Source organism: Mobula birostris, chromosome 26 (assembly GCF_030028105.1).
Source record: "Mobula birostris isolate sMobBir1 chromosome 26, sMobBir1.hap1, whole genome shotgun sequence".
NCBI classification, from domain to species: Eukaryota; Metazoa; Chordata; class Chondrichthyes; order Myliobatiformes; family Myliobatidae; genus Mobula; species Mobula birostris.
In genome coordinates this window covers 45,259,817-45,274,064 of record NC_092395.1, presented here as the reverse complement: position 1 = coordinate 45,274,064, position 14,248 = coordinate 45,259,817, and the positions used below count along the sequence as shown (strand labels likewise).

Sequence of the window (14,248 nt, the reverse complement as noted above, 5' to 3'; positions counted from 1 at the left end):
CTTAAGCATTTTGTGTGCGTTGCTAGAAATAAGTAGTTGACGTTTTGGGCTGAGACCATTCATCAGGGCTGGAAAGGAAGGAGGAAGAAGCCAGAATATGAAAGAGTGGGGAAGGGAAGCAGTAGAAGATTGCAGGTGATAGGTGAAACCAGGTGAGGGGAAGGTGGATGGGTGGGATTAGGTGAGAAGCTGGAAGGTGATAGGCAGTAAAGGGCTGACAGAGGAATCTGATAGGAGAGGAAGAGAAGGAGAGGCACCAGAGGGAGGCGATGAACAGGGGAGAAGAGGAGGGCTAAAAGGGAAGCCAGAATTAGGAATGGGAAAAAAGGGGTGGGGGGGGAGAAATTACCAAAAGCAAGATAAGTCAATATTCATGCTATCAGGCTGGAGGGTACCCAGACAGAATATGAAGCGTTGCTTTTCCAACCTGAGGGCGGCCTCATCATGGAAGTAAGGAGACCATGAACCAATGTATCGGAATGGAAGTGGGGATTAGAATTAAAATGGTTAGCCACTGGGAAACACTGCTTTTTGCAGTCACCTTCCAGCTTGTACTCCATCCTCCCACCTTCTTAATCAGGTTTCTTCCCCTTCCTTTCCTGTCCTGATGAAGGGTCTAGGCCCAAAATGTCAATTGCTTATTCAGCTCCATAGATGCTGCCTGGCTGTTGAGTTCCTACAGTATTTTGTTTGTGTTGCTCTGAATGCATGTACATCGTCTTCATTTTAAAAAAATTTAATGCAGGAGTCATTTAAACCTGATCTTGTGCTACAAACACCGCCAATCTGAATGCATTTGAGAAAATGTCTATGCTTTCTTGTAACAATACAAATGATCTAAGAAACAGTAGCTTCATCACAATTTGAACCTTGACCCTCATAATATCAGTAATGAGGAATGCTAACTATAAAACAGACCACAAATTAATCTTCTCTACTCAGGAACTGAGGTGAGGGCACACTGCATAGGGCATTACTAATGCTGATAAAGGGAGACAGATCAGAAAATATGGATTGAAGGAGCTCCAGGGAATCAGGAATTACAGCAATATGATCATCAGTTTAAAATAAATCTGTGCAATACTTTCATCTGATGCATAATCCATACAAATTAAATTATATTTTAAGGTATCTAATTTTTTAATGACTTCCAGAACTAGTATAATAATTACAGCGTTTTCCAAATCAGTATGCCCATCTAGTTCAGCCTCCACTTTTTTACTGAATGAGCTGATAAACTGATCATTCCCTTTTTGCTATTGGTTGAAATAAGAGCCTAATTATTTTAATTTTCTACACCATTTCCTAAGTATCCAGAAGTAAAAACACACACCTGACTCACTGAGCAGCTATGCGAGAAGCCAGCTTTCGTTAGTTGAACTATTTCCCCTGGAGATTCATAATTTACCACATAGAGATGATGCTCTAATGGAGTGTCCTTCGTAGCTTGGAAATAAACTAACTTTGTGGCCTCATTCACCCAGATCTAGAAAACATAAGCACAAACAGTATCAATGATTAAGGCATTATTAAGTTAGGAACAGAGTTTTAAAGCAGCATTGTGTTTATACTAAAAGGTTTTCACAGGAAATCCCACAATATTCCTGTTTTACTATTCAGTGGTAGTTCAAGACATCATTTCTTCTTGTGTAACACGTCTGTAAATGATTTGTACTTCACCCATCTATTGCACAGCTCAAAACAATCTCTCTAGATGTAACCAACGGCTATTAAGAGTTTTTAAATAATTCAAGAAATTATCATGTGAATGCTCTTAGGTCATAAACATCCTACGCTCCTATGGTCACATTGCCTCTGTGTATTGCTAATTTCAAGTAAAAGAACCAGGAAACTCAAATGCAATGATTTCTTTGATTCACTTGTCTGTAACCAAGGCTCAGACAGGAATAATGCTCAGTTCAATTGGGTGAGAAACCACCCTGGCCTTCAGCTCTGAGCCGCTACCCAGTAATACTTGCTAAAAGCAATGATGTGGCAGGTTCTCGAGGACTGATTCTGAGAAAAAACAAATCTCCATTAGTTACTACCAACTTTCCCATTATCAAGGTGACCTGAGCTATTGGAGCAAACAACCAATTCCTTCAAATGAGAAGAAAAATCTTGAAAGATAAAAAAATGGTAATCAATAAGCATGCACGTTCAAAAGGATGGATAGTCTTATGTAAACGGACAGTTCTCTAAAGTTTCAGCTTGAGCTATCAATTGTAAATTATTTTTGATAAACCTACAAGGAGCAAACACAGATGGTAATAATGTTGATAGCAATTTAAGTCCTACAACTAAAAGTATCTTAGTTTGATATCGGACATCAGAAACTGAAAATATTGTTTACATGAAATGCTCAAAACATTTTAGTGAACCAATCAAGCTTTATATAGAGCTAAACTGTTTACATTCTTTGTTGGCGGTTTGTGCAGTTAGTTGATCTCGGCTGGGGTGAAAACAAGGTCAGTACAATTGCCTCATCTGCATTTCTCCTTAAAATTATTGACCTTTTTGGAAATCTGTAAGTAAGTTTACACTGCTCTTTATGTCTTCTATAATGTAGTGCCCAACATCACAAAGGAAAAAAAATGCAATTTTCAGTTATGTTATCTATGTGTAACTGGCATTGTCAAAGAATTATCCTTTCAATTCTCATATGCTCACGGCTTATGTTTAAAGGGTGGCCTTTCATTGTCAATAGACTCCCAGTCCCTTATTTTTCTTCATTTGTATATCATTTCCTATTTGCATCAAAAGTACACAAGTAAATTGCATGGAGGTGGGTTTATAAAAAAGATATGCATTATTGGACATCAACTATCCTGTGGCTGAATACATTACAGATAAAACTGTGTTGGTCTTTATAACAGGGTTCAATACAGGAACTGCAGTTGAAGAGGGAGGTTATAAAGTATTAGATATGATAAACAAAGAGGAAATGTTAAGGGGCTCAGCATAATTTATATCCTGGACTCTTCAGAAAAGCAGCAGAGAAAATAGCAGAAGTTCTGAGAGCGGCGAACATGACACATTTGTTTGAAAAGGGTGAGACAGAAATAATAAATAATGACCAATCAGCCAAACACAAGATGGAGGGGCAGTTTAAAGTCATTACAGAGGCACAGATTACCTTCAGGCCAGTCAATATGGATTTGGTAAAATAAGTTCACAACAGTCCATTTAATGCAGTCCACATGGACTGTTAAACAAGATATATAACAACTCTCATGACAGATAGATCAGATAAGCAGAAGTCTCTGGAATTCAAAGCAAAGTGGCAACTTGAGTGCAAGACTGGGTCAGCGATCAGCATCAAGGCATAATGATTATGTTTTACTGACTGGAAAGCCTTCATCAGTGGGGTAAAATGGTTCAATGCTTGGGGCCTTACATTTTGTGGTATACATCAATAACACAGCAATGCATGATTACGATGCTTTAAATGGTAAGACAACTGGCCATGTGGTTGACAATGGGGAGGACAGCTGTAGACCGCAAGAAAGTATCATTCAACAGATAAAGTGGGCAGACAAGTAGGAAATGGAATAAATAAAGACCTTTCTTCCCTTTGAGGTGGTAAATTGGGAAATGGAAAAAAGAGGTAAACGTAGAGAAGCAAATAAACCTTGGAGTACATGTCCACAGATCCTTGTGGTTTGTAGAGAAGACAGGCGTAGAAACATATGGAATCTTGCCTTTATTTGGCCAAGGCATAATACATAACACCTCAAAGGTAATGCTAGAATTGAATAAAACACCAGGTAGCCTCAGTTTGATTACTGATGTAATTTTGGTTATCACATTTCATGAAGATGGTGTGATTGTACAAAAGATGGTATAAAATACATTTAACAGAACAGAAGTTGACTTATAAAGCAGGACTGGCTGGATATCATTTTTTAAGAATACAGGATGTAAAGATGTTAAGTTTACAAAATTAAACAACAGGAAGCCCCTTTTTGGCCTTACAGCCAATAACTTGGTATTGTTTAAAAGGCTATAGGTGGATAGATGAGAGGAGTTGTTTATATCCAATTGACTGCTTGCAAAGTCGATGGCCGAGGCAGAAACTACCACAGTATTTAAATATCACTGCAAAGGCACTTGGAAAGGTATCACCCACAAGGATATAAACTAAGAGTTAGGAATGAGACTAAATTTTTTCTTCCCAAATTGAGCAGACACGATGGGTTTTATCTGTGTGATATGTTGCTAAAATTAAGTGAACAATGATTACTTGAAATAATCTGATTATTTGCAACATTACATAAGTAAAAGCCAAAAGCTTCAACAAATGAAGGAAAATACTTTGGGGTTAAGGTCTAATTATAATGGCATGTTATATAGGCATCCATTAGTCTCGTGAGACCATGGATTTGTGCCTTGGAAGGTTTCCAGGGCAAGGCCTGAGCAAGGTTGTATGGAAGACTGGCAATTGCCCATGCTGCGAGTCTCCCCTCCCCAAGTGGTTAAGGCATTCGTCTAGTGATCTGAAGGTCGCTAGTTCGAGCCTTGGCTGAGGCAGAGTGTTGTGTTCTTGAGCAAGGAACTTAACCACACATTGCCCTGCAACGACACCAGTGCCAAGCTGTATGGGTCCTAATGCCCTTCCCTTGGACAACATAATGGCATGTAGTTTATAATTAATTCAGTGCCTCAGCATCATACTCATTAGCAAAGTCATTTGGCTTCATAACCCATCCAATGCAAGCTTACCCTTGAGCCATGTCTTGCAAGCACCTCCCATTCACCACTAGTTAGTGCAACCTCCTCTTTGATTGGGCATTTAAAATCATCTGAAAATAATGAGGTAATAATTAGTTGAAAGCAGTTGCACATCAAACAATATTACACAAAGTAGTCAGCAGAGAGAGAAAAAAATTAAGGCATAACAACAAATGATCTATAATGTTTCCACTCCAAGAAAGAAATTGAATACAAGACACAAAAATTTAAATTGAAGCTTGAGATTAATTTCACAATGGACAATCCACAGCACTTTTAAAAATAACCAAATGCATGAAAATGCCCCTTCTCTGAAATGCTGTTGCCCTAACAGTAATTTGTTCAAAGTCACCTTTTTGGCTACGTTAGTAATTGTTCCAGACAGACTCCACCAGACAGGCTCAACAATTTATTTGCACACTTCGAAGCATCAAACACTACAGCAAGGGGGACAGCCAGTCCCTTTTTACCATCTGACCAGCCAGCTCCAATCATTGATCCAGAGCAAACATGGAGGATCCTTGCCAGGGTCAACCCACGGAAAGCGGGAGGTCCCGACAACATCCCTGGATGTGTGCTCAAGGAATGTGCTGATGTATTAGCAGATGTCCTGACAGACATTTCCAACATCTCCCTTAGTCAAGCCATTGTCCCTAGATGTTTCAAAACCTCCACAATCATCCCTGTAGCAAAGAAATTAGTTGTAGCCTGTCTGAATGATTACCGTCCTGTTGCCCTGACCCCCATAGTGATGAAATGTTTTGAACAGCTTGTCAAGCCTCATATCACAGCCAGCCTCCCCTCATCGCTGGATCCTCTACAGTTTGCTTATCATCCAAATCACTCTACGGAGGACGTAGTATCCACCACACTGCACACAGCTCTCCCTCACTTGGACAACAAAGACACTTATGCCAGAATCCTGTACATTGATTTCAGTTCAGTGTTCAATACCATCATCCCGCAGAGACTAGTGGAGAAACTGTCGCTGCTTGGCCTTAGCACTGCCATGTATCGTTGGATTCTGGATTTCTTGACAAAGAGACCACAGTCAGTCCGTGTTGGCAGGAACATCTCTGACTCCATCACACTGAGCACTGGATCCCCACAAGGCTGTGTGCTTAACCCATTGCTGTTTACACTACTAACACATGACTATGCAGCCAGATTCAAGGAGAACCTGATCATTAAGTTTGCTAATGATACCACAGTGGTGGGGCTCATCAGCAAAAATAATGAAACAATGTACAGGGAGGAGGTCAGACACCTAGAGAGCTGGTGCAGTGATAACAACTTGATGCTTAATGTCACCAAAACCAAGGAGATGATCGTCGATTTCAGATAGTCTCAGCCTGAGCACACACCCCTCAGCATCAGCGGCTCCACAGTGGAGAGAGTGGAAAACATCAAGTTCCTTGGGGTGCAGATCTCGGACAATCTCACCTGGTCCAGGAACACCACTGGGATTGTGAAATGGGCCCAGCAGAGATTGCACTTTCTGAGGAAGCTTAAACAAGCATCACTCCCCACTAACATCTTAACTACATTCTACAGAGGCGTGGTTGAGAGTGTGCTGTCCTTTTGTATCACAACCTGGTACTCCAGCTGCAGTGCTGTCGACAAAAAAGCCTTGCAGAGGGTGGTTAGGGGAGCAGAGAAGGTTATTGGGGTCTCCCTACCTTTTGTCCAAGACCTCTTTCAGAGTCGATGCCTCCAGAAGACACGGTACATCAATAAAGACCCCTCACACCCTCTCCATGAACTGTTTGTTCTTCTGCCATCAGGCAAACGTTACAGGAGCATCAAAACTAAAACCACAAGGCTACTAAACAGCTTCCTCCCACAGGCAGTCAGACTGCTAAATAGCTGCTCTACCTGACTCTGCTTTGGACACTTTTAACTTGCACTGGACACTTATAACTGATTTTAACTGATGTGGCTGTTGTGTTTTACTATTTATTGTTATGTTTATTATTCAGTGTTGCATTTGTTATGTTATGATTGCCCTGCTCCTGGAAAAAGCTGTCTCATTCTGCCCTGCAGAACTGATGTATGGTTAGAATGACAATAAAGTTTTTTGAATCTTTGAATCTTGAATCTTGTTACACTGGACTAATTTCCAGCTCATTCAAATGACTTTTACTTTATTAGAAACAAGTATATTTTTCAACTTCTGGTGTCTGACCCGTTATTCCAATCAATGCATCACACAGAGCTGAAAGATACTCAAGCAAAACTAATGTAGAATAGTTACCCAATGTACAGTCCCTAGTGAAAGTATTCAGCCCCCAACCCTTTGTTCATATAAATGAGTACAACAACCAGGGATTTTGATCAATTTAACTGAGAATTTTTATTTGTGATTCACATGCTCCTTCCCCCACCCCCATGGTAGAGCCCAAAAGCAGAAAATTGTAAAGCATGAAAAAACAAGATTTTCAAAAACTGAAATGTCAGCAGTTCGAAAGTATTCATCCGCCATTGCTCAGTACTTAGTTGACCTCGCAGCTATTACAGCCAGAAGCCTTTTTGGATAAGTCTGTATTAGCTTTGCACAATGAAATGGAGCAAAATATGAACATTCCTCCTTGCAAAACTGTTCAAGCTAAGCCATGTTAATTGGGCAGCAGTGGTGAACAGCAATCTTGAGGTCTTGCTAGAGATGTTTGATTAAGTTAAGGTCAGGACTCTGACTGGGCCAATCAAGGATATCAATTTTCTTCATTTGAAGTCACCTATGGTTGCTCTGGCAGTGTGCTTTGGGTTGTTGCCCTGCAGAAAGATTAACTTCCTCTCTAGTTAAAGCTTTCTGGCAGGGGCTAGTAGTTTTTATCCAGGATCTCACTGTATTTAGCAGCATTCATCTTCCTATCAATTCTGAACTGATTTCTAGTCCCTGCTTCTGAAAAGCATCCTTACAATATGATGCTACCTTCACCAACCTTTACAGTAGGAATCGTGGTGCCTGGCTGATGTGCAGCATTAGATGTATGCCACGCGTACCGCTTAGCATTGAGGCTGAAAAGTTCCACTTTAGTCTCATCCAACTACAAGACCATTTTCCACATCTTTACAGTATCTTCCAAGTGATGCTTTGTAAAGCCATTAAGGGCAAGAATATGCTTTTGTTCTTAAAACCAGGTCTTCTTCCTTGCTACTCTTTCACAAATGCACTTTTTGTACAAGGTCTTAGAGATGGTGGAGCCAAGAACTTCATCTCCGTTACAGCCACTGACTTGTGCAATCAGTCTGAGTGACTGTTGGCATCTCTCTCACAACTGCCAATCTTCTCTGGTGACTATGTTTAGACGGGCAGCCTGACTTAGGCAGTGTAGCTGTGATTTCATACTTTTTTCCACTTTTTCATGATGGACTGCGAGGTATGTTAAGTGTCGTTGAGATGGTCTGGCACCCTCTTCCGAGAACTGTGCTTCACTATTATCATTTCCCTGACATGTCTTGAATGCTCTTTTGTCTTAATTTTGGTTTGGTCTGATGAAAATCTACCATACTGTTGGACCTTACAGAAAGAGGGTGTACTTATTCTTATGAATGCATTAAAAAACAGGTGATCCTGCAATTTTCTACAACAAATTGGGTGACTTGGTAAGGTAATACAGTATATTGCACCTGAGGAAAGTTAATACAGTAATTACAGAGGGGATGAATATTTTTTCAGCCTCACAATTTTGGTTTTTAATTTTTAGTAAATTGTTGACAGGGTTTTGTTTCTTTTAAATTTTGATTTGATACGATACACAATATTTTATTTATAAGCTCAAAAAAACCTACTTCAATATATTTTAAATTTAAAAAATGAGACAGACAAATGTGAAAATATTTGTGGGGTTGAATACTTTTTAAAGACACTGTACAATTTATAGGTCTGTTATTTAAATTATATCTGGCTATAAATTTCAGAGACCCTTGCCATACTTCTAGGGAGATCTCTGTCCCAGATTCACAATGCACGAAATGGCTGTCTCCACTTCATTTTTAATGTTCTGAGTCAACAACCCCTTTCTGATGACAGATCAATTATTAAAATATTACCTTTCCCTCTCCATAGATATTACCGTAAATCAATTTGGCTTGTTCTTTTTAAAATATTAATTTCCAGCATTCAAAATGTGCTTTTTGTAGTTCTTAAAAGACAGTAAAAAAACACTACTTCTAGAACCAAGCAAACGTACAGGTGGTTAGGGAGAGAAGGAAAGTGTTGAAGACAGCAGTGTGGAGGTGGATGAGCTACCATTTAAAGGTGGTGAAAAGGAAACCACCATGAAAGGAATAGGAAGATATCTCAGAGATAACTGTGCAAAATATATCATCAGAGCAAGTACATCAGAAACAGAGAGAATGAGTGCAGGAGACGGACAGAGAGGAAAGAGGCACGGTTGAGATAGCTGTGGGCTCGTAATGAATGTTTGTCACTAATCTATCTCTCAAGATGGAGATAGAGCTACAAGGGGAAGAGCCAGAAATGAACCATGTGAAGGTGAGAGCCAAATAGAGATCAATAGAAATTTGATTCATCAATGTATTAGAAAAAGAACTGAGGGAATGAACCAGATATGGACTGAAATAAGGACATTCTATGAAACCAATGAAGATACCTCCACATTCTCAGTTAGCTGCTGAGATCTAATGTGACATAACACTGACCATTTCTAATGGTCAAAGCCTAAAACTAATCAGGGGCATGTTTGCTAAGGAAAGCAGAAATAAACATACTAATCCAGACAAGCATAAAAGTGCACTACAAGTTTACTCAGTACCTGGCAATCGCACTTTAACCTAAAGACACCACAAACAAAACCAAATATCCTGCAACAGTTCCTCAATATGGCATGCTTAAAGTTGTAACACAAGATAAATAGTTGAAGAAAAAGAGTAACAACTCACCTGGACCTGGACTAAATTGCTTTGCCCACTGGTAGCAGCCTTGTTTTAAAACTGATGTCATTCTATATAAATGGCAGAATCCAGTTTGTGATTCATTTGCCCAAATAAAAGTCAGTTCATCATCTCTAGTTTGTACAAAGGGATAAAATATGTCATGCACCTTGGAGAAAGTGGGAAATGACAATTAATCAACTTAGCAGCCACCTGGTAATAATTCAAGAAAACATGAAATCACAGATCATTTACCCCACACCCAAAGTAAATACAGTGCACAAATGTCTCAATGCCAATTCGAATTAACTATTCAGCCCACTGAATAATCTGCCTAAGTGTTTCCTTGAACCTCAAATGTAATCAACTTTCCAAGAACTTAACGTATTCACCCTCACATTGCTACTATTTGATACTGTACTGTTGCTTTAAAAAGGGCAACACTTCACTTACTGAGCTGTTCTTCCAACTTTAGCCAAAATCTTTTGACATATTTTGAATGAACAAGCATGAACATCTACTGCGTAATTACCCTTGTGGTCAAGTGATTTTTAATCTGATATCCTCCATTATGCCTCTTAGGCTAGGCTCCTTATTTATTGTCCTTACTTATACAGACCAAGATTACGATTAGATTCAATCTTGTAAGTTCAAGCTATTTGAATCACTTTTCAAATGTTAATTCCAAATTAATTCATAGCATGTTCAATGAAGAAAAAAATGTTTCAAATGGTCAAAAATTACCTTAAGCTGTCTGCTGGTATTTAAGAACATTATTGGTAACTAATAATGACTAGAGACTTCAGTGAATTTTCAATAATCAGTCACAAGCTGTTTTACATCCTGACGAATGGGATATCTTTTTATCATTTATTTTCCATTTCTAAGACGTATTTAGAAGAGATTCAGAAATTGCCTGTTGCTAGCATTATTAATTAATTAGTTCAGGACTTTTTGTACTCATTCTTGGCCATACATTTTTAATCTGACAAAGGTAACTACGCAAATTACTCTTCAACTTCTACACCCGTACAACTACTAGGGGGTTCCCGACAAAAGGAATGTCAATTTTCCATTCTTAGTTGATATGGATCAGAAGAAAACATTGATGCTTAATGATTCAGTGCTGGAAGGTTTCTTTATAGAAAATACCCCATTCACCAACACTAATATATCATTTACTGAGAAAGTATATTCCTTAGGAACTTCATGAACTTACATTTATCCAAATCTCAGTGATTTCTTCATAAATAATGTGTGGATGAACATTTTCTGGTACAGCCTCCAAAAACTTAATCCGTTCATTTTCATCCTTGGTTAACGGAATAAATAATAAAGTTGGGATTAGTACTAAATGGAGTCTTTGTTGAGGGCGATCTAGTAACACAGCCCAGGCACTGTAACAAAGAGGAGAGAGAAGAGACAAGTTATTCACTACTGCTTTCATTGGAATAAACATTAAGTGTCAAGTTAAAGGCAGCAGGCTCAAGATAAAAGGGCACTTCTGCTCTGAGTTACATATTCTGTGTCCTCCAGATGGCAGTCTTTGTAAGCTTCAAAGGAGACTCCATTGTTTAAGAATGCAAATATTGGACTACATGGGCCCTAATGTGAAAGCAGATTCAAATGCCCTATTTTCAGAAATAAACACTGCTATTATTTCTACCAGTTGGGTCAATTTTTTTGCAGGGAAAAGGCACATTGATAGATAGAATCTTTGTTAAATCTCCTTTTAACTGCACTCTCAATGAGATGCTTATGTAGTACTGGGCAAATTAAATACAAATCAACTAGTCTCCTAAAGTCAAGTGATCAGAAAAGTAATTGAACTGCATGGAAGACAGATACAAAGTATTTTGGGGCTTTGAGAATTACACTCATCTCTTCTTGCCCTTTACTGCTTGGATGATCTTTTTATTTACTCAATATTATTATTTCACATCTACATTTTCTTTAAACATCAATTATTTAGTAACCCACAAAGAAGGAAACATACAAATTTCCATCTTTTGTCCATCCAGCCCGTGCTATGTACTCAATGCCAGGAAAAAGAATTTCAAATGGCTGAGCCAGCTCTTTGTCTTGTGTACTCAGGATCTACAAGAGAAGAAAACAATGTATTAGAATAAAATACATATGATACACATCAATTAAATTCCGTCCCTGAATGTCACTACACCGAGTGTGACATCCCACCCTGCAAAAACTCATTTCAGGGAGGTAGCACCCCTGCCCCCTGCAACCCCATATCCTCCCCCCCCCCACCCCCAGTCGATCTCCAAGGGTGTATGTAATACTTTGTTTAGTGATTGTGTCTAATCTGTAAGCCAAGTTGGGTATATGCAGAAAATGTGACATTAAAATATGTACTGGTACTATATTATCATGTTTACTCTATTACAACTTTAAGCAAGTCTACAGGGAGTTTGGCCTCATCACGTAGGACATCAATAGAGTAGCTCCTTAGCAGCTCGCCAGCTAGTTTAAATAACGTTAGCTATGCTAATGAACGAATGACACCTGTTAAACTCACCTCAACATGTCTTTTACATTTTAACCCACAAAGGGCAAAAGAAAAGTCACTGTTGCAAACAGTGCAGCGAGCAACACTGTCATTATTTTTGAGGTCGACTGTAAAGTCCGCCCACAGAGAAAACTGATAGGTCTACTTAGCACGAAGAGAGACCAATCAGGATGCTTGCTCTCGCTCTTGCTCTCCCTCTCAAAACAAATCGATTTCCAGGATATTGTATATAATTTCCAGGTGTCAGGGAGCCACTATCAATAGTGAGATGGGGGATGTCTGGAGTGTAATACATCCAAAGTTGTAGATAGTACAAAAATAAGTCAGCAAGTTGTGAGTGGAACCGAAAGTTGTGTAAAAGGGTAAAGGCTAACTGTATAGGCATAAATGCAGGGAAGTGAGACACTTTTATTTTACTAGCAAAAATAGAAAAGCAGATTCTTTAAGTGGGAGACCTGCTGTCTGGTTGACCCTGCATAAGGAACAATGTCAGCATTTAAGCAATAGGAAAACAAATAGATTATTGGCCATGTAGTAGTACAAAAGTAGAGAAGTCATGCTGTAGCTGTGGATGGATTTGGTGAGACCAAACCTGAAAGCCCTTAGGACATTCTCGGTTTGGTTGAAATCAAGGTTCACTGGTTTGATTCCTGTGATGACGGAGATATCTTATCCTCTAAAATTTAGTAAAATGCTAGCCCTAGCCCTCACAAAGTTCACAAATCACTACTAAGATTTGGAGATATGGAATAAAACTTGTTCTTACAGAATTTGAGTGAAAAAGATAACTATATACAACTTCTATTCCAACTTCAGGTTTCTAGATGATGCAACTTTGTGTTATGGAAAATTGTGATACAAGCAGCTTTTAAGGAATACAACTCCGTGTATGAAATACCAAAGTCTGCTGAAGCACAGACAGCATAGAAAACTGTTCTAAATCAAGCAAGGTAAATAGTTTACTGCTATGAGGAGAAAGTATGGCGGAAATAGGATGCAGGTCAGGCAACATCTGTGGAAAGGGAAATAGTTAATGTTTCAGGCTAACAATTCTTTGTCAGATGCAGGGTTTTCTGGTTTTGTTTCACAGCAGTTTCTTTTTCAGCTATTTTCACAGGAAAAATAATTCTCTGGTTATCTGAACTGTTCAATACAAATACAAATGTCCCAGCCATCCAATATACCACCTTCAAAGAATTACTCACCGCCCCATGGCTGTCTGTTTTGAACTCAGATAATTTAAGGGTAATCTTGGGATTCTTGCTCCCTATAAGGATAAATTACAACATTATTTAAACTAATAAAGTTGTTGGTTCTGTTTATACTGCAGTATTGTTTACAAGAGTACATTTATCCACTTTTGGTATTCTGCATTGTCATAGACAAGGCCAGCATTCATTACCCGCAGGAACCCATGCTGCTTTTGAAATGCTACAGTCCTTCTGGTGAAGATAGTCACATGACTGAGTGAAAAATAAAGTCTCAAAAAATATTACATTATAATACACAAAGCAATATGCAATAAAACAGCAGCTAAAGTTTCTGCCACTTATAGGTATTAAGCCCATGGTTCAACAGATTGGATCAAAGACTGATAAAAGCAAAATAGATAATTGATTGAGCTCTATAATAATTTTCAGAAGAGTTACATTTTAAAAATCTTTTATGGACACAGATGTTAGAAAAAAATGAAGTTCCAATTTTTAAATATAGTTCTCACAAAAACTTAAGTTTTAAACAATTCTCCTTCTCTAAAAAAAAGAGAAAAATGTTAGAGAACATTAAAACAGAACAACTTAAGTACATGATAGAGAAGTTTCAACACATCTTTTCGGTAAAATATACCTATGTTTTTAATTGTAATTAAGTGTTACAACACACCACTAAGCATCACTGTAACTTCTGTCTTCCACTGCAATACAGACTTGCTGTCTTCACAGAATTCGTTCCATAGGACAATTATCCCTTTATAAACTTCATTACAATATTAATGACATTAAACCAATACAATACTGTAAGTATATAACTGCAGATTCATACTAGGACAGTATGGCATGTTCAAAAATGTTAGGCAGTTCAGAATGGATATATTCTGAC

General features: G+C 38.5%; 1 protein-coding gene across 5 annotated transcripts in view; it reads right to left on the bottom strand.

Moving 5' to 3' along the window:
- The window catches only part of LOC140188421 (dipeptidyl peptidase 9-like), a 117,650-nt gene that overhangs the window by 29,896 nt on the left and 73,506 nt on the right, over positions 1 to 14,248 (bottom strand). For all 5 annotated transcript variants that reach the window (XM_072244679.1, XM_072244678.1, XM_072244680.1 and 2 more), the window contains 6 exons: positions 13,357 to 13,418; positions 11,624 to 11,724; positions 10,847 to 11,024; positions 9,637 to 9,796; positions 4,723 to 4,802; positions 1,334 to 1,486 (listed from right to left, as the gene is read on the bottom strand). In XM_072244679.1, coding sequence (XP_072100780.1) covers positions 1,334 to 1,486; positions 4,723 to 4,802; positions 9,637 to 9,796; positions 10,847 to 11,024; positions 11,624 to 11,724; positions 13,357 to 13,418 — 734 coding nt within the window. The remainder of the gene's footprint in view (positions 1 to 1,333; positions 1,487 to 4,722; positions 4,803 to 9,636; positions 9,797 to 10,846; positions 11,025 to 11,623; positions 11,725 to 13,356; positions 13,419 to 14,248) is intronic.